This window comes from Mchenga conophoros, linkage group LG8, assembly GCF_057382185.1.
Source record: "Mchenga conophoros isolate Kocher_MC1m ecotype Shallow Benthic linkage group LG8, M_conophoros_male_GT1.1, whole genome shotgun sequence".
NCBI lineage: Eukaryota > Metazoa > Chordata > Actinopteri > Cichliformes > Cichlidae > Mchenga > Mchenga conophoros.
This window is the reverse complement of record NC_140533.1, coordinates 12,195,505-12,214,029: the sequence shown is the minus strand read 5'-3', so window position 1 is coordinate 12,214,029 and position 18,525 is coordinate 12,195,505. Positions and strand designations below refer to the sequence as shown.

General features: G+C 41.4%; 2 protein-coding genes across 5 annotated transcripts; one reads left to right on the top strand and one right to left on the bottom strand.

The window, feature by feature from the left end:
* Positions 1 to 297: 297 nt before the first annotated feature.
* LOC146568235 (epidermal growth factor receptor kinase substrate 8-like protein 1) lies at positions 298 to 12,245 on the top strand. Of its 2 annotated transcripts, XM_085284151.1 has the most exons (20): positions 298 to 350; positions 1,630 to 1,794; positions 2,777 to 2,870; positions 2,948 to 3,106; positions 3,218 to 3,367; positions 3,481 to 3,563; positions 4,777 to 4,889; positions 5,135 to 5,181; positions 5,265 to 5,394; positions 5,485 to 5,573; positions 5,654 to 5,728; positions 7,033 to 7,181; positions 7,963 to 8,107; positions 8,490 to 8,521; positions 8,627 to 8,729; positions 8,876 to 9,001; positions 9,118 to 9,271; positions 9,577 to 9,742; positions 9,887 to 10,019; positions 10,717 to 12,245. In XM_085284151.1, the coding sequence occupies exons 3-20, from the start codon at positions 2,841 to 2,843 to the stop codon at positions 10,801 to 10,803; spliced, it is 1,971 nt and encodes a 656-aa protein (XP_085140277.1). In that variant the 5' UTR covers positions 298 to 350; positions 1,630 to 1,794; positions 2,777 to 2,840; the 3' UTR covers positions 10,804 to 12,245. The 2 variants fall into 2 exon arrangements, with proteins under 2 accessions (XP_085140277.1, XP_085140278.1); XM_085284152.1 differs by lacking the exons at positions 298 to 350; positions 1,630 to 1,794 and having other exon boundaries at positions 2,620 to 2,870.
* Positions 11,832 to 18,460, bottom strand: luc7l (LUC7-like (S. cerevisiae)). 3 transcript variants are annotated; one of them, XM_085284157.1, is made up of 10 exons: positions 18,233 to 18,460; positions 15,449 to 15,543; positions 15,136 to 15,234; positions 14,385 to 14,495; positions 14,111 to 14,254; positions 13,826 to 14,002; positions 13,601 to 13,689; positions 13,491 to 13,520; positions 13,218 to 13,379; positions 11,832 to 12,944 (listed from the first exon to the last, which is right to left on the bottom strand). In XM_085284157.1, exons 1-10 carry the CDS (start codon positions 18,291 to 18,293, stop codon positions 12,803 to 12,805), a joined length of 1,110 nt encoding a protein of 369 aa, XP_085140283.1. In that variant the 5' UTR covers positions 18,294 to 18,460; the 3' UTR covers positions 11,832 to 12,802. The 3 variants fall into 3 exon arrangements, with proteins under 3 accessions (XP_085140283.1, XP_085140285.1, XP_085140284.1); XM_085284159.1 differs by having other exon boundaries at positions 16,665 to 18,459; XM_085284158.1 differs by having other exon boundaries at positions 15,449 to 16,735; positions 18,233 to 18,459.
* Positions 18,461 to 18,525: the final 65 nt, after the last annotated feature.

Below are 18,525 nucleotides of genomic sequence, written 5' to 3'. Positions count from 1 at the left end.
TACACTGTGCAATCATGCATCACCCAACCACCACACACACACACACACACACACACACACGCACACACACACACACACACACACACACACACACACACACTTCTTTTGATTGTGTGAAATAATAATCTTTATGTTCTAATTAAATTCCAAAAATGTGAAATATTGAAATCGGCCATCGTGTTATCATTTTTCACAGGAAATAAGATGGTAAAAAAGCAGCAGGTGTTGTTAATCAAATGCAATTTTTTGACGCTCGGCAAGTGGGAGGACCTCTCCGGTTTTCTGGTGTGGAACAATAATGCTTCTCCAGTCCTTCCCAGGAGTGAACATAACAGCAAATTCACCCCAAGGTTAGACTGTCCAAGAAAAGAAAAACCCAAGAGCTACATCTCAAACCCTAGAGGTCTCGGTTAGCATGTTAAATGTTGAAGTTCATGAAAGTACAGTTGCACAGTGGAGAAAGGCTTCTTTTTAAAGTTGCATTTAAACAAACCACAAGACTTCTGGAACAACATCCTTTGGACAGATGAAAGTGGTGATGTTTGGCCAGGATGCACAGCACCACCTTCTGGAGGAAACTAAGCATATCATCACAAATACCTCATACCAGCTGTCAAGCATGGTGGTGGACGGGTGATGATTTGAGTTTGCAGCTAAAGCTCGGCACAGAAACTTTAATTTAAGGCCGATGAAACCCAAGCACACCAACAAATCTACAACAGAATGGCTGAAAAAGAAAAGAATCATGGTGTTGTAATGACCCAGTCAAAGTACAGACCTCAACCTGATTGCAATGCTGTGGCAGCAACTTAAAAAGCTGTATGTGAATTCATTTCAATACTCCAGTGAAGTGAAGCAACATTGTAAAGAGAAGTGGGCTGAATTTCCTCCACAACGATAAAGTCACACAGAAAAGGATTACTTCAGGTTACTGCTGCTATAGGTGGTTCTGTTGAATCATAGGGTCTACTTTTAATGGGCTTGAATAGAGTCTTATGACAACTTCTTTAATATGTACATGTGCAGTTGCCAGCTGCATAACCTATCAACAGAATACACAGCTCTACTTCCCCTCCCTTTGCTAAGCACACTAAATAACTCCCGAAATCTCCTTCACTTGCAGAAATTCTGACTTCATCAGAAATTTCCCATAACAGCAAAAGATAAAGATTTTTGGCCCTTTGATCCCATCAGAACTGTGTCAGTGATTTCTCAATTGCCTGATTTCTTTGGGTCCTGAAACAGCAGCTCTACACGTTTCATTTGTCCTTCTCGAACTCTTTTGGCATGTTCCTCCCAGAAGCCAAAAACCTTTCCACCCCACAATTTGCTTCAAGTACTGACAATGAAAAATTATCTGAGCTAATCAACCTCTGGTTTGTTTTATTTTCCTGCACACTGCACCTTTGCATGGACCTCCCTTCCCCCCGTTACTCTCCGTGGCAGCCCACTCCAGTGGCACAGCGACTAGGTTCAATTCAGGCCTCTGAGCATTTATTTTCACCCACTCACTCTGTGTCACCGTTCACCAACTTTATCTTCCAACATTTTAACCTTTACATTTCCCTGTGTGGAATGCACTTGTAGGTGTACAGGAGAGAGAAACAAATATATATTTTTATCTTTAAGGTGGGGTGAAATACTGGGCGGGACTCCACAGTGTGACACACCTCTGCTTGTCAAGGCTTTCATACCTCAGGGTGAGTAAGATACCTCTAGTCACACTAAGGCTCGAGACAGGTTTTGGTTTCTGCTAACCTCAAGATCCAGGCACTGGAAGTATACTAAGTTACGGTAAGCTGATTTGACATCTATTTCCAGTCTCTGACATCTCAGGTCTTTGATTATTTGACTCTCAAATACATTTAGATGAGTATGGTAAGTCATTTTATTGTATGTTGTATAGGTTTCTTGGATACTCATAGTAATTTATGAAGGTGTAACCAAACATTTACCAGTAATTCAGTATTTGTGATCAGATTTTGAAGGTTTGCTTATGAAAATGTACTAAAATCAAAAGCACCATGGACACTTGACTTAATTCTGACTTAACCTGGCATGATTGTGTTACTCTTCTTACCTAACATCAACAAGACCACAGCTCTTTCTGTCAAATCTATACAGTTAAGTTGCGCACATAGAATATATTTTGTAAAAACATATTGGATGGATGCAAAGTAAAGCTTTGTTTAGATGTAGAAATGTTTCCTTGATTTAAAACAGTACTTTAACTTATAGTTTGTGCACAAATCATCATGCTTACCGCACTGTCCCAGTGTTCATTTTGAAATGCCACACTATATGTTCGTGCAAGACCAGGCTGGCACTGAGTGCTCATAAATGTGAGGTTAAGTGATATTTTTTTTGTGGGCAGAGTTTTTAAGTGACACCATGTGAGTTATACCAAGTGTTTGCTGTCTTTGATGCCGGTGACGCTTGTTCAGTGGTCACTGAGAAACAGAGAGGTTGGTATCATACTTTGAACTGTTACCAGACAGGTCGGGTGGCTCGCTCGCTCAGTCACTCACTCACCAGAATCCTGTGTTACTGAAGCAGAGCGGGGATAGACAAACATAAGCTGGAAAAGGGGAGGGGCAGGGCACATTTGAATGAGGATATTTCTTTTGTGAGTAAGTCTGTTTAGCTTTAGGAAGTAGGAGCTGCTGATAACTTGTTAAAGCAACACCATCGTTCCTCTCTCCATCTACAAATGTCACTCGTAACTCTGTCCAGAATGTGTTTCTGAGTGGTCCTGGTATTCTGCTTCCTTTTCTAGGTCTGTGATTTTTTAGGAAAGCTGCTTTATCTTACACATCTCCAGCTGACAGAGTGGAAAAAACATGACAAACATCACTCGACATATCGTCACAGTGAGTGCCTTCCCTTGAGTGATGTTTTTTATCATGCATTTTTCCTCATGTGCTCATTCTTCCTCATTACTTTGCAGCACCTTCTGACGTTCTCGCTGCAGAATGGGGAAGTGCGGAACGTTGAGGAAGCTCAGAACCGTCTTTCCTCCCTGGCTCAAAATAAAAAGCTATGGAGTCAACAGATGTACCTGGATGTGGGAGCAGGGGGCATTTATCTCAGAGACGTACAGAGTCAGGTGAGGGCAGGCGCATCTCAGTGGATGATGAAGAGATTTAAATGTGCTCAGCTGTGAAATACCACACATATTTGCATCCACAATGACCATCAGTTCTATCTGCCCTTGCAGGACGAGCTGGAGAGCTACGCCTTCAGATCCATCTTCCGCTGTGAAGCTGTTAACACAGAAAAACACTTCCCATCCCTCCTTATGTTAGTCTGCCAAGGTGAAGATCAGAAGAAGCCAGACATTCACTTCTTTAACTGTGAAACGGTGAAGGTGAGTGCTGACGGCGCGAGGAGTTTCCCCAAGTGTTGTCCTGGATGAGTCATAGGGTCTATTTGCATCAGGTTTTACCAGTGATGCCACTTACATTTTGTCATTTTAAACAGGCAGAGCAAATCTGCGACGAAGTCACGTTGGCAGTTTCGAATTCCACCGCCAGCAAGCGTAAGCTGCTCCCTGATGACCACAGGTACAGTGACTGTCATAATCACGCACCCACGAAAGTGCATTTCTCGGCACGGTTTTAATGGGAGAGCACGCTTCTGTGTTCACAATCACATGGGCGGAGTTTAATTGGCAGCCACAAAAAAGGAAACTCAGACCCACATCCCATTTAAAGCAGTTTGATTTTCGCCGTCGTTGTCATTATGTCACATTTTTCCACTGAGTCAAAGCAGCTTTGTGTTGCCATCCACCTGTGTGGAGGCAGAGAGAGGGAGGACAAACAGTATAAACAGCTGAGCGAGAGCAAGCAAAAGACTCGTTCTACCGGTTTCTACATAACTTAAGAAGGTGTGACAGAGATAGCAAGGCCATTGTGACGGCGAGTAGAGAAGGCAAAGGGAACAGAGGCGAAGGCTCTGGGCATAATCTGGCTTTGAGAACATTTCTCTTTAAAGGACACGTGAAGGGCAGAGACATGTGGTAAGAGACACAGCAGGAGCCTTTTGTATTTACATCAGAATTTAATTAAAATTTCTAAAAAAGTGAAGTCATCACTGTTAGGTTACTTGTATTTTTTTGGGGATAAAAAAGTCAAAGCGGACTCACTGTTTTTATTGCTTGCTAATGTAAAGTGTTTGTGTTTAGCGTGGAAACGAGTATGCAAAATTAGGATGTTCACTCTTTCTTCATGGTTGGATAAGGGCTGGAGGATTAACTCTTTAGCCCTTGTAAGCCTACTGGGAGTAACCTTTAAAGCTCCTTTTTGAACTAAGCATATTTCAGACCTGCTTATTGGACAAAAATGACTGGGTTTGCATTAGAAGTTAGTGAGAGTGGTCCCTGTTTACGCAGCTACCCTTGGAAAAACCTGGAAACTGTTCTACTGGTCATAAAACCACATCTTTATTGATATATACTGAGGTGTCAAAACCCATCGTTAAGAGTGCTGGGGAGGTCATCAGATGTCTTCTTTATAAGGGAAAGGGCTAAATCTTAGAGGCGCCGCGTTGTGCACTGCGCTCATAGAGCTGTTTGGGGCTCTTACCAAGAGGATGCTGCTGTTACGGCATTGAATGTGAGCTTGTTAATATGACTTCTTGAGCCCTTGCTGAAGGGCGTCTCATTTGCTGGCGCTGAGTGTACACCTGCACCATCATCAACAAAAACACTGTTATCACCTTTTAACCCGTAGTGCCGTGTTGTGGGAGAAGCACTGAATCTCTCCTCTCGCCCCGCAGGCTTTCTCAGAGTGGAGGAGATATGTTCGACCCCTATAACATACCAAGTCCTCCCGTGCTGCATGCTCCTAATCCCCCACCTGTCAACCCTCCACCTTACCCTGGACCCAGAGGTAAGAAAAAACATAGAAGACTTCTTTTTCCACATGCATGCCTGTTCAGTAGTGCTTCAGAATTATTCCGAAGGGTTGGGAAAGTGAGCAGGAGGAAAGGAGAGAAGCGTCAGGTATTCGAGGCAAAGGTCTCTCCAGAGCACAGAGATGGCTTTGTCAGCTTGTGTTTGTGAGAGGGCGGCTTTGGGAAGTGCAGAGATGAATGAACATGGATAAACTGAGTCCCTTGCTCTATTTCACGACAGCAAATGGCGGACCTGATATCTCTTTCCTGCGAGCAGAGAGAGAAGTGGTAAGCCAGCTCATCTCTTTTGTGTCTTTTGTCGCCACTTTTGGCTGCTTTTCACGTAACGAAGGCAATTCTTCTTTCCTCAGGGGATCCTTAATCACTGTTTCGACGAAATCGAGGCCTTCATGGGCAAGCTGCAGCAGACTGCTGAAGCTGCGACGGTGCTGAACCAAAGAAAGAAGAAGAAGAAGAAAAGTAAAAAGCAAAGCGCTGAAGGTAAGAGGGAGATGCATAGATTTCTCCAGTTTCTCTAGTTCGAAGCAACATATCCATCAACTGCTGTTATATTTTGTTCCCAAACAACAGACGAGCTACTCGCCACAAAGGCTCGCCCTCCACCAGATGGGGAATTCGTTGATATCTTCCAGAAATTCAAATATTGCTTCAGCCTCTTGGTATGTATGCCATCAAGTCCAGCCTCATTATTTGCTTACTCGTGGCAGCTGCATATTCATCGCCTCTGTTTATTTCTCAGGCTCGCCTGAAATCAACCATCACCAATCCTTCTTCAGAGGACCTCATTCACCATGTGTTCAAGCCTCTGGATATGGTGAGTCAGGGTTATAAACTCTACCTCAGCAACTGTTGTTGCTATTGCTGTAAATATGAGGTGTTGTCTTTCACTGCAGGGGAGCATGACCAACCTCTTCGAATAAATCCGTGTGACACGTAATGCCATGCGGGGGCAAAGTCAACTGGGGGTAAATGCCTAGATTCAAAAGACACATTCTCTGCTTGACGGCCCAATCAGGCAGCGTTTTTGTTCCTGACATCAGTGCAGAACTGTAAGCATGTGTCATGTCAAAATAATGGAAAGTCTTCAGAGTAGTTAAGTGATGTTGTCAGAAGCTACAGCTTCTATTCAGTGTTTACACAGGGCAGTTCCCTGCAAAGCGGCCTGATTGAAAATCACCAAAAAATGCAGCATTTGTTTGATCTACGCAGTTTCCTTGGCTGTATTTGTATGCGGGCAGGGGTTGCTGGTGCATACCTCTCAAACATTTGGTTTAGATTTGAGCTTGTCTCGACACTAGAAAGGCCACTTTGTTGTCCCTCGACGCCTGTTTTAAATTAGGACGTTGGTAAGTTCCATCTGGGAAAAAAAGGTGGGCCATTCGTGGCTGCTTTTTTAGAAATCAAGTGCCTTTAGATTATCATTTATTTACTTTGATTTCATGGAAATGTCCAATGCCCTTCATTAAAGTATCAACATCACTCATGATGATACACTGTGAGTTAGCAGAAATGAAAGAAATATTTCAAAGTATGTGCTTTAATTTTTCCACTCCAGTATGAATCAAATAGGGTGAAAAGGGTGTGTTTGATTCGTGTAAACTGACACACCTGAATGGGAACACGCAGCCTTGTCTCTCAAAGACGTGTGTGTGCTTCTTCTTGTGTGCTTTGGCTTTTGTGTGCAGATGTATCCATTAGTTTTTTGCATTTGTTGTTACATCTGTGGTTTGATGTTCGGCTATCGGGCAGAAGGATGGACGGTATTGTTGTTGCGGTTTGCTAGAACCATCAGCGATTGTTAAGACTTTGAATGCCAGATCCATTACAGCAGACGTGGGAACATCAGTTCAGTTTACTTTATATAATGCCAAACAATCCCAACAATAACTGCCTTAATGCGTTTCATATTGAAGGAAAAGAAATTATAATAATATAGATATAACCCCAACAATAACTTGGCCCCTTTGAAAAAGCACTTTGGCAACAGTAAGAAGGAAAAACTGCCTTTTAAGAACCAGGCTCAGGGAGGTGCAGCCATCTGCTGCGAACACTTGTGGGTGAGGGGAGGAAGAAAGGATAAAAGACACACTGATTTTTTCTCATCTGTATGTTGCACAGATGGTAAAAACAACAGGAGGACCAGCTTTTGGAGCCGCCATATCCAGTCCTGCCCTGACCAGCTCTGCTGTGTCCCTTCTACAAGATACCCTGACTGAGGAGGAGAGGCAGCTCTGGACGTCGCTGGGACCCAACTGGACACAACCTCGGTCGGTATCAATGCTTGTCTGTCTCTTACTAGTTGTGAAACTGGTGTTTTACTTTCCAGAAATCTAAAAAGGCAGCACATTAAAAACTTCCAGTCTTGGTGTTGTATCAAGCTCGACTCTGGCCAGAGGCTGTGGAAAGGGAGCATTTTGCCTCTGTTGATAGTTATGTGTCACCTTTTTACATTTTTGGGTTCACTGAAGATTTTATCTGCTGAAGAGCAACATCTTTGTTTCAACCAAGCAATATTTTTGTACTTCGTTTCTCTTGAAATCCTTTGTTTTACCTGCGTTTTGAAATAAGCAGATTTTTTGAGACAGGAGATTAAAAAGGACGTTTTTTTGCTCATATCCAGTTCCATATTTTTATTCTTGGACTGAAAGACTACAAAGCAATCCCTATCTGTCTTCTTCGGTCTTTTGTCACAGCACCTCAGTTTCAGCTCATGGGGTGAGGGTCCCCTTACTTTAAGACAAAACTTTCTTCTGATGTTTAACAGGACCCTCCATCAGGTTCCATTGTGACAGTATTTATATAATAAAAAGCATAACAAATCCACTTAAGGCATTTTGGGATTTATTGATTTCTCATGTTAAGAAAAGGGAACCGATGGATTAGCTGTCAAATGTACATAAGACCTATTATATTTAATATTGTAAGCAAGCTTTAAGAGGAAAATCCAATGTCATAACTTCCATCAATGAAAACTGCTTGAATAACTATCATAGTTTTGGTTGTTGAGCTCATTGAAGGCCAAGGCAGTGACTTGTTCTGCTCTCTCAGGTCTCAGCTGCGTGGGCCTGTAGCTCCATACACCCCAGTGTTCTTTGATGGCTGGAAGCCAGAAGCCTTGAAGCCTGACGGGCAGGTTTGGGAGGATCCGGTCGAGTCACAGCACAAACTCGAAGCCCTTCGAGAAAAACAAGAGGTGTGGAATACTTCTATAACGTGATTTAGAAGTCATTAATCGTAGATCAGTGGAAACAAGAACTACGGATGAGTGTGTAAAAGGACAACACAGGGGTTTAAGATACTAACGCATGAATAAACCTTACGTACAGTAAACAGTGGAGATACACTTTCCGCTTTTTGACAGGTCAGCTCACATTTCTGTCCATCCCTGCTAAAAACTGTATAAGGTTCACAGTTAGTTCTTTGTTTTTTTAATAACACCTTAGTTTCTCAAACTTTAATGCAGTCAGCCTTACCCAGATATACACTGACATTATATTTCTCTACATATTTTGTGCATTTTGTGCTAACTTGTGTTGTCTTCACTTGTCTATTTTTTTTTTTTGCTCCCACAACAGCAACAACCACCTCAGCCACCAAACGATGACACGTAAGTCATCTACAAGACATAAATCAATGAACTGCTGTTTTTCTTGTTGTTGTTGTTTGTTTTGACCTTGACTAAATAAAAACAAACTTTGTCTCGTTTGGTCAGAAATTCACTCCCACCGGGGCCTGACAGACTCTACTGCTGCAGTTATGACTTCATTGCCAGGAACAGCAGTGAGCTTTCAGTGCAGCAGGGGGAGACACTGGAGGTAACACACAGTGAAGCAAGTCATTTTATGGCGCACTCAAGGAACCATCATAAAAGTCCTGTTATTCGTTGTTTGACAAAAGCTATTTGCAGTTGTTGATACACTTTACAGCCCTCTCCCTGACCGCAACCCTCTCTGTCTGACAGGTGATCGAGTCATCCAAGCGCTGGTGGAAGTGTCGCAATCGGTTTAACCAGGTCGGCTTCGTCCCCTTCAACATCCTGGAGCCCATGGCTCACATAGAGAGCCCTGTCCACAACAACCCCCCCAGTGTAAGACGGCAAAAAAGACACCCACACACATGCATGCACGTGTGAAACACACAAGCTCTCATCTGATCATTCCATCAGAGCAAACTCATTTTTTTCTTCACTCCACGTTCCTTCAGGTTCCAGCTGCGCCTCCACTTTCCAAGAATGTCACTCTTGCCCCACCCACCCCCCCTGCTCTTCCCAAAACCACCCCCACCCACTCCCCACAGCGCCCACCCAGCTTACCATCATACAACCAGCATGTGCAAGCTGTTGAGGACAATGACAAAGGTAACGGACTACAACTTTATGTGTCCTAGACTGTGGCTCTGTAGTGTAGCGGTTTGCACGTTTGCCTAACAGGTGAATATAAGATTTATTTAAAAAGTATATAACCAAAAAAAAGATACAAAAAAGCACAGTGATAGGCTTCTCATAAGTCACCTAATTATGGGTTCATTATTTTGGATTTAAACCACGTTCTCATGTTTTAAGATGCACTTTTGAGCTATGTCTTTCCTCCACTGAGTCCTGCATTTATATTATTATTTGAGCATGAAAGTGACCGTTACCTCTTTAAACTCCAAACTTTTCAGTCACGCTGGTAAATGATGAGCTGCTCCAGAGACTGACGAATGGAAAGTCCAATATGAACAAACCCCTCGTCATCCCTCGCTCTGCTGACACCTCCCTCCCCCTTGACTACCACTCTCCTCCAGAGGAGGTGGCTGAGTGGCTCAGAGGGAAGGGCTTCAGCAAACCGTAAGTGACCGCAGACCAGATAAACCACGTTTTGTGTATAAGCAGGGAATGCTGGCTCTACACGTGCGTTTTGCCATTACATGGATGAACGCAGCGGCTCCACCGGAGTATCCTCTGAAATCCATTATGTTTTGTGTCCCTCAGGACAGTGTCATGTTTGGGTGTGCTGACAGGCGCCCAGCTGTTCTCTCTCAACAAAGAAGAGCTGAAAGCTGTGATTCCAGAGGAGGGCGCCAGAGTGTACAGTCAGCTCGCTGTGCAAAAATCACTGCTAGAGGTAAGCGAAAAGAGAACAGCTATATCTTTTAAAGGGAAGCCATATCAAAGCCTTCAATATTGACATTTTTATTGGTTTTAGGAAAACTAAACATGATCATTTTTGGCAGGATGCAAAAACACAAGTATGAGTGTAATCAGTGATTTAAAATTACTTACTTTTAACATATTTTCATTCATCTTTTACCTTTCATGCTGGACTGAGGACATATGATACATTCGGATCAGCAGACAGTCTAATCCAAACAGAACAAAATTCTTATTTTCAAGTCCCACGTGCCATCCAGATTACCCTGGAAGAGTCTTATAATTCAGGAAAAGATTAAGAGACATTAAAAATGCATTTGTATGTGTGACAAATTTTACATTGGTATTTGGATTATTTTGGTAAGAAAGGCCAGCATCATTTTTTAGGCTTTTATCGACGTTTATCTCTAGTTTTTGTGACGTCCAAACTTCGTCCCATATTTTGTGTGAAAGAAACATGCTGGAAACGTGCTGACAGGCCATTTAAAAACATCTTGAAATGTATTCTACGTATATGGATTTCACAAAAACCTTCAGCGTTGAGCAGAAGGCTCACAGTAATTTGAGATGGAATGACCTGAACTCAGTAGCTTGAGGTTCAAATTACTGTAAACAGCTGATGCTTTTCATCTCATTGCTACACAGTCTAAATTGATTTCTACTTTTTACAGGATGCCAGAAGGGCCACAGAGCTGGAGGCAGTCATGGAGAAACAGAAAATGAAGGTTGATCTGAAGCTGGAGAGCAGTACATTGTGAGGAACAGCATCCACATTGTGAAGAGCGTTACATGAAGGACTGTTTTCCCGTCCCCAGAGACCGAACATGTGGCAGTGACTTGACTATCTAACATTAAATCACGGCATGAGGGTCACTACGGTATTATTACCTGATGTTAAAACCGAGCTTTCTGTCAGCAATATGAGACGTAGGAATTTAATATAACCAGGTGCCGTGCAAACTAAAGGGGACTGATTTTGCTTTTCCTTATTTTATGCCATATATGTACAGTTAGTGTTTTTTGTGGATGCTCATATTAAACATGGACACAGTTTCAAACAGCGATCGGAGCACGTACAAGTAAACCAGGAGTCAAAAGGTCAGATTTCAAAGGCCTCCACCAATTTTTATGGAATGTTTTTTCTACTCTTGGCTTTGTACAGTGGTGCAAATATGACACACCTCAAGTACACAGCTCGGGCTGTTTAAACCCTTTGGTTGCAAGGGCCAGCCAATCAGAAGAAGGCTGGCTTAAAGAGAGGGGAAATGGAACTAGAGTGGTTTGTTCCAGGATGAATTGAGGTGATGGACTTAGGCCCAGTATAAAAAAATAAGAATTAATCTGAGCTGTGAATCTTGCAGTGGTTCTCCAGTAGAATGCAATAAATCTAAAAATGGAAATCAGTGTAAGAGATCCCCTTTAAATATTTTACCACTGCAGTGCCCCGTTTGTAATGCATGTTCATTTTAGTGTAACAGCTGTCTTCTTCTCTGCCTAATTAACTTAAATGAAATGTATTTATCTTTGTAATACACATTTGTAAAAATTCAGCCATTATTATCACATCTTAACAATGACAGGACCTTGTCAACACAATTCAACACACAATTAAATTCCAAATGGTGCTTTTTTCTTTTTTTTATTGAGACTTTAAAGAAAGGTTTCCAGCAGAACAAACAGATATGACTTCACACATTAGGTAAAGCAGTGCATCCATTAAAATCTGTTTGCATTTAATCATAATGGAAAAGAAATCTGTTCAAGTTGGGCCAAAAAAATGTTTAAATTTTTCACTTAAAGGTAAGTAGATCTGAACTTGATCATTTCTGAACCTACTGCTTCACATGCTGACACAAATTCTAAAGATATTGTTTATTTGCAGTATGTTAAAAAGAAATCAAGATAGAAAGAAATGATAAAGAGACTTGCCACCAATATAGATCAGAAGATTTCACTTATACTGAAGAAAGTCACCTGTAACCTGATCACTTATGATAATAAAAAAAAGACAAAAAAGGGAGGCAAGTCGGATACTAATGCTAACATCTTTAAAACCTTTGAATGTAAAACTTTAAGTGGGTTTTAGAGAACTAAGTACTGAGGACCATTATGTGGACAGACATTCGAGAACTGCACTGGGACAGCGAAACGAAATCTTCAAGGAGGGAGATGAGGAGGGGAAAAAAAAAAAACCAAGAAACTACTTGACAAGACTAGGCTTTTTCAGACAATTAGTCAGCCTAGAATATATTTACAGACAGATTTTTTTTTTATCAAAAGACCATCAGATAATAATAAAAAGAACATGGACCAGTTACATTTTTATGCTCCAGTCCAGCAGATCAGTTTGCCTTTTCTAGTGGACACATTTCAGGGCAGTAACAAGACGAGGGATGGACTGGATACAGACAAGTCACCGAGTTACAGATGTGGGTATTAAGAGTACACTCCACTACTGACCAATAACCTGCCAAATCCCCAAAAATCTGATGTATCTGATGCTATAAAAAAAAAAAAAAAAACAAGAAAAAAAAAAAAAAAAAAAAAAGAAAGGAAAAAAACAACAACAACTAAACAAAAAAACTCAATTCTATACTTGATAGTATGTGTGCACTCTGGCTGCACTAAAGCAAAGAAAGGAGGCAGGCGGGAAAACAGAGGGGTGGGGTGTCGAGCCAAAGTGTTTAACATTAGGATATTATAAATGGACAGACGGGAGGAGGCTGTGGTGTTGTGGTCATGGATGGAGTTTGGTCTTCAGAGGTCCCCCACGTCTCTGTCGTCTGCCCTGCGCGAGTCCGACCTGCCGTTCATACCATCCCTTCTGTCTCGCTCCCGTGACCGGTCTCTGGATGAGCGGTCACGGTCCCTGGACGAGCGCTCTCGATCTCTGGACGACCTGAGCGACAAAACGATATGAGATATTCAGGTTAGTAACACAAATACAACAGAGCAGTTGAAAAAAAAAAGAGAAGGATTGTATGTGTAAAATGCCAAAACACAAGCTTGAAGCTGAATAAAGGGCTCAAAAAAAGCCCATGTAATTGTTGTTTCCTTTTATTTTCACTGACTGTTCTTAGGCGACGCAATCAGTATCCCACGGATCTCCATGTGTTTGCTCAATTCTCTTTCACGGGAGTATAGATTAATAAGGGTTTTCGTCTGTGTTTACTTGTGTCTGGAGCTCTGCTCGTGGCTGTGACGGTGTCCTCGGCTGCGTGAGCGGGATCGGCTGCGATGCCGTCTCCTCCTCTCCCTGGAGCGTGAGCGGGAACGGCGCCTGTCTCGTGACGAAGAGCGTGAGCGTCTCCTTCTGCGGTCACGAGAACGGGACCTGGCAAAGACAGCAGACAGCATATTTCATTAGCTGACTTGAACAGAACAAATCGGACTCATAAAAGACTGGAACGAATGAACTGACAGACAGAAGAGGGAGCTTCCTTACCTTCTGTGCTCTCTGCTCCTTGATCTTGTCCTATAAAATAAAACCCCAGAGTTAAACAGTAAAACACGCACTGCTGTAAAAGTCATCTGGATTTTAACATCGGCACTCACCTCCTCCTCATCCTTTCCTCCTTCTCCCTTTCTTCTCGTCTCTTTAAGCGCTCCTGATTCCTCTTCTCTTGCTTCTCGACCACAGTTTTCTGATAAAAATAAATAAATAAAATAAAGTCAAAACAAACATATCTAAAGCCTTTACATCATCCTCCCTTTCTAGCAAGTATTCAGCACCATGTCACTCATATTTTTATGAGTTGGCTGTAAACAAGTTATACACACCTTTAGCTGGTCCAGTTTTTCTCTGATCTGAATGAAGCCGAGGTGAAGCTTCCCGCCAAAATGGTCAGCCAAACGACGGTCGTTGTCATGGAGACCAAGGTAAGCAGAGCACACCTCACACACCCGAAGCTTCTGCTGCTGAAAGCTTGAGGCTGGCATGGAGTTTCTGTATTCTTCCTGAAATGGTTCAAGAGGGAATAAAAGAGGCAGCGAGGTGTCAGAAGTTCAGAAAATTAAGAGACGGAAAGCACCACAAGCTCGAAGTTCTAAGAGCTCACTCCTTACCTCTGCATCCTTCTTCTTCGTGCGGACCTTCTCCACCTCTTGCAGGACTTTCTGAGCCTCATCCACATTGCCCTCAGCTCCGAGCTGTTCAGCCTTGGCCAGGAGCTTTCCTATTTCCTCATTTAGCTCATGCACCTTCTCTGCCTACAAAACAGCCACACCAACACAAGAGACAACAGGTTATGTTGAGCGAAAAAACACACTGACAGGGTTCACTGGATGTTGCATAAGGAAAGCCAGACTTTATCAAGCATAAAAATGTTGCATCATTCACCTTTGCTGCCACCTCTGCACTGATCTCTTCTTGGGTCTCAGCCAGGCGCTTCTTGGCCAGTTCTGTCCTCCGATCACAGTCCACAATAAAAGACTCTAGGTGATCCACTGCCTGTAGGAGCAACACCTTTTATTAACACACTCAGCAGTCACTACTTGGCAAGTACAAATGTTTTGGTTTGCACTTGCATCATTTCAAAAACGCTTTTGGCATGAATGGTGCTGACTTGCAAGACAGATAGACATTTTATTCATTCACAAGGGAAATTATTGTGTTACAGCAGTACGATAAAGAATACAAATAGTACTCTTTAACTATGTTTATTGTAAAGCAAAAGTGCCACAAGCGCACACCTAGGGCCTTAAACCGTGAGAAAAAGCAATTTTTTTAAATATGCACAACATTGATAAAAAACAAAGAAAACATAAAAATGAGTTAAAGAAAAGTGAAAAGTCTAAGATTGTGCAACTTGCATTAATAAATAATATGCACACAATAAATCAGGGAAACAGCTGCAAGAAGGTATAAAAATAAAAAAAAAAAGACTTCCTGAAGCATTCTTTTTGAAAGCGGGGTTAAATCATTTTAAGGGAGAAGGAGTTCTGCTGCCTCGTTAGTGTGGAGTGGAGCGTGTGAAATGGGCCATGATGGAGAGCAGTTTGTTCAGTCACGTCCTGTCCCTCACTCACTCCAGATTATTATTAATTAATAATATTATTAATATATTATTAGTAAAAGGAACCTCACTTACATCAAGCTCAAAGAAAAGATCTCTCTCCTTGGAGGCAATTTCATAATCAGCCCGAAGTGCCAGGTCATGGATCTTAGTGCACTCCCCCAGGTCCATGCGCTATCACCAAAAAAAACCAGACAGACATGAGTTATGCTGCATAAACTCAAACATAAACAAATGATAATGTAAAAAAATAAAAAAAGACTGCAAAAGTTAAAGACACTTATAGCACTTTTTTTTTCCTTTCTGAAATTTCTTTCCAACCTCTTAGAAATGAACTGAGTTTTTAAAGCTTTCAGGATGGGTCAGAACTGAAGTTTGTCTCACTTACAGTTCCAGAGAGGATGTCATGTGGGCAGCAGTTGAGAAGGTGACTTTTGCAGACTCGTTCGTCAGTGAACTTGACCCTCTGCCGCGTCTCATCCCCTGAAACAGCCCAAAAGAAGAACCAGTGAGACAGCCCTCACATACTCGATAACAGTGGCGAGGTATCCAGTGCTTCAATACATATTAATGTAATTGTACTACATACCACAGTTCCATTTAAATACTTTGTACCTATCCAAATGAGTAAAAGCTATTTGTATATTGCTGCTTGTCAGGGTTTTCATTGTACTTTATTAATGTAACATTACAGGTATCCATTAGTAGAGTAAATGTGCCTCTACTGGACTATACTAATGTATTAATGCAGTAATAAAGGTTGCTTTGTATGTGTGTGTTACTTTGTTCTTATTCTTAGTGCTTACCTTACCCAAGCCTCAAATGGATTATTATCAGAGCCTCAACTCAGTTAACTTTTTATAAGGCTCAACGCCCACTCTATAATGAGGGTCAAAGGATTGGGCTGGGAGCGGTGTAACATAACATTATAATAATACAATTTAGGTTTCAGTTAAGTCGTGTCAAGTACAGCTGCTACCTTAATGCTGTATCATTTTCATTAGAAAATGGAAGATGGCCACTACGACTATAAATAGATTTACATTTTTAAAATCAAATGTTCCAGCCAAGCCTTTATTTATAACTGTGAACATTCAAAGGAAATTCAAAACAAGGATGCAAAAGAAATCCAAGGAAAAAAATTTAGGTTATACACACTGCGACTTGCACCACATACTGTACCCTTCTGCATCTTCAAGACCTCAGCTGCAGAATTTTAAACCCGCTGTAGAAAAGTATAAATGGGAACAGTTTTCTCGCGCACACCTGTAGTAAGAAGTTGGGAGTCATACACAAGTCAGATTGTAAATGCTGTGTGCAAAGTTTTTTTTGTGTGTGTGTGTGGACTGACTGCTAAAATTGCCTTCTGAAAACAGACGTGTAATGGAAAACTGCTCGTTTGGACTCAGCGCGACCAGACGTCTTAGCTCAAGCTGTGTGATACTACTTCAAATAGTAATACTAGTGCCACTGAAGATTTACCTATTTGTGTGATTTTTTTTTTTTAAGAAAAAAAAAAAGAAAAAGGCTACAATAACTTCCGGAAGGCAAACAAATTGTTTGGATATTCACCATAACAGCTTTAAAAATTATGTGTGACTCACGGCTCGATGAACATGAGGCTTTTCTGCAACTCCTTTGCAGATTGATGTAGGCTGGCAAAGATACACTGAACCTTAATGAATAAAATAAAGGGGCCACAATTGTTCAGTCTGTATGCAACAAAAGTATGGGAAGAATTTGATATCATATCTCATCACACATACACCCACAAGCTCACCACACAAATTCACTCTTACTCTAAAGCTCAACTTGTTAAAAAAATGAAAAAAAAAAAAAAAAGGCTCAGAGCTTCAAATTTTACACAACCAGCTGTCAGGATAAAATATTTATAAAACGGCAGGGCTGCAAGAAACTGCAGTCAGACCTGACAGCTGATATATTTACACACACATACATACATTTAAATTATGCTTCTTCAAGCGTGTATTATACATGTTTTTCTAACATTGCACAGCACCGATGTTACAGGTTATGCTGCATCTATTTATTCTATTCTAATCTGCTGCTGTAATAATGTATTACACTTCCAATTAATCCCAACTATGGGACTAAATCGGGTTATATTATTTGCCAATTAATGTTTGTATCCAAACGGCTGGAAGCTACTAAAAAAGAAAACACTTCATTTAGGACGTCTGTCCACTCATAACTGCGATAATCAAAATTAACGAGCGCAGTATTGCACTCCGTTTCTTTTTAAATAAAATCTAATCTCGAGTTAATCTCGAAAGTGTTTTATTATCGAGTATATGTGCTAAATTATTTTGTTCCTTTAGAAAAGTGTTTCATTTTGTTTTTAGAACTCCTGCAAGACCGACTGCAAAGTACGGTCCGTTTATCGTTTAACCCTTGTTTGGTGTGAGATTACGCTTTATTTAATCAATACAGCCATGACGACTAATGCAAAGATACTTGATCTCAAATCCAAGCAGTACTGACATACATGGAAAACACCTGTAAGAGCACAGTAATGAAGAAACGTGATACTGGTTTTAGTGACAGAATGTAATGAAGAAAAATCTATCAGAAAATATGGGTGGAAAAACATTTTTATCCGAAAATATGTTATCCAAGATATACATGGGGCAAGCTTCCATTGTTACGTTATTGTAAGCAAAGAAGGAAGGAAGAATATTTTTTCTCTTTCTAAACACTGAAAACCTTGAACACCGCACAAGGGTTAAAATTATGCCAATTAAACTATATAAATGGATACAGAAGATATCTGGTTTACCATTAACTAAACATTAATTAACGCCAGGAATATATTCTTGTACACTGTCCAATGCATCCTAGCTTGGCGCCTCACAGTCCACAACAAGTAGCTACGTTTAGCCAACGCACATTACAAGCTAGGAATTTAGTAAATCCTAGAAGTAATAAAAGGGAAACTACAACCTATTAAACTGCAATGAGCCACGTTGGATGCAAACATTAAATCCTCTCATTAATCCTTAACAGGCTGCCTGAATATAACGTTACTTTGTCCCACAGCCCTCTGCAGTACATCCATTCATGCAGCTCTGTCCATCACACGCCAACACAAGCCAGCCTCAGCAGTGGCTCCATCTTGGCTAGCTAGCTCGGCTAGCATGCTACAGCAACTCACCGTCCCTCGCTGTTCCCATCAGCTGGTCGAGCAAAGCTCTCATTTGAGCTTGGGCAGACATTACTGCGGTTCTTCCGTCGACGGGGTTAGATAAAAGTCAATCAACTTGAAAACGGTTCCTCTGTTTTATCGGCTTATTTGAGAATTTATTTATCCAAGCATCTCCTTTTGCTGCTTCTCCCTCTATTTCTTCAACTCGCCCGTTTCCGTCCAATATCCGGGAAATGACGAAACTATTCTGTAGCCTCGCTAAACCAGGAAGTCCCCAGATTCCGTCTAAATGTGCCAATCGA

What these genes read in the sequence shown, in the direction of transcription:
- LOC146568235 (XM_085284151.1), top strand. Translation starts at nt 2,841, where the DNA reads ATGACAAACATCACTCGACATATCGTCACA. An exon ending in TTAACTGTGAAACGGTGAAG is followed by an intron (nt 3,368 to 3,480) that starts GTGAGTGCTGAC and finishes CATTTTAAACAG; the next exon opens with GCAGAGCAAATCTGCGACGA. An exon ending in AATATTGCTTCAGCCTCTTG is followed by an intron (nt 5,574 to 5,653) that starts GTATGTATGCCA and finishes TTTATTTCTCAG; the next exon opens with GCTCGCCTGAAATCAACCAT.
- luc7l (XM_085284157.1), bottom strand. Translation starts at nt 18,293, where the DNA reads ATGTCTGCCCAAGCTCAAATGAGAGCTTTGCTCGACCAGCTGATGGGA. An exon ending in GATGGGAACAGCGAGGGACG is followed by an intron (nt 15,544 to 18,232) that starts GTGAGTTGCTGT and finishes GGGCTGTTTCAG; the next exon opens with GGGATGAGACGCGGCAGAGG. An exon ending in ATGACATCCTCTCTGGAACT is followed by an intron (nt 15,235 to 15,448) that starts GTAAGTGAGACA and finishes TTTTGGTGATAG; the next exon opens with CGCATGGACCTGGGGGAGTG.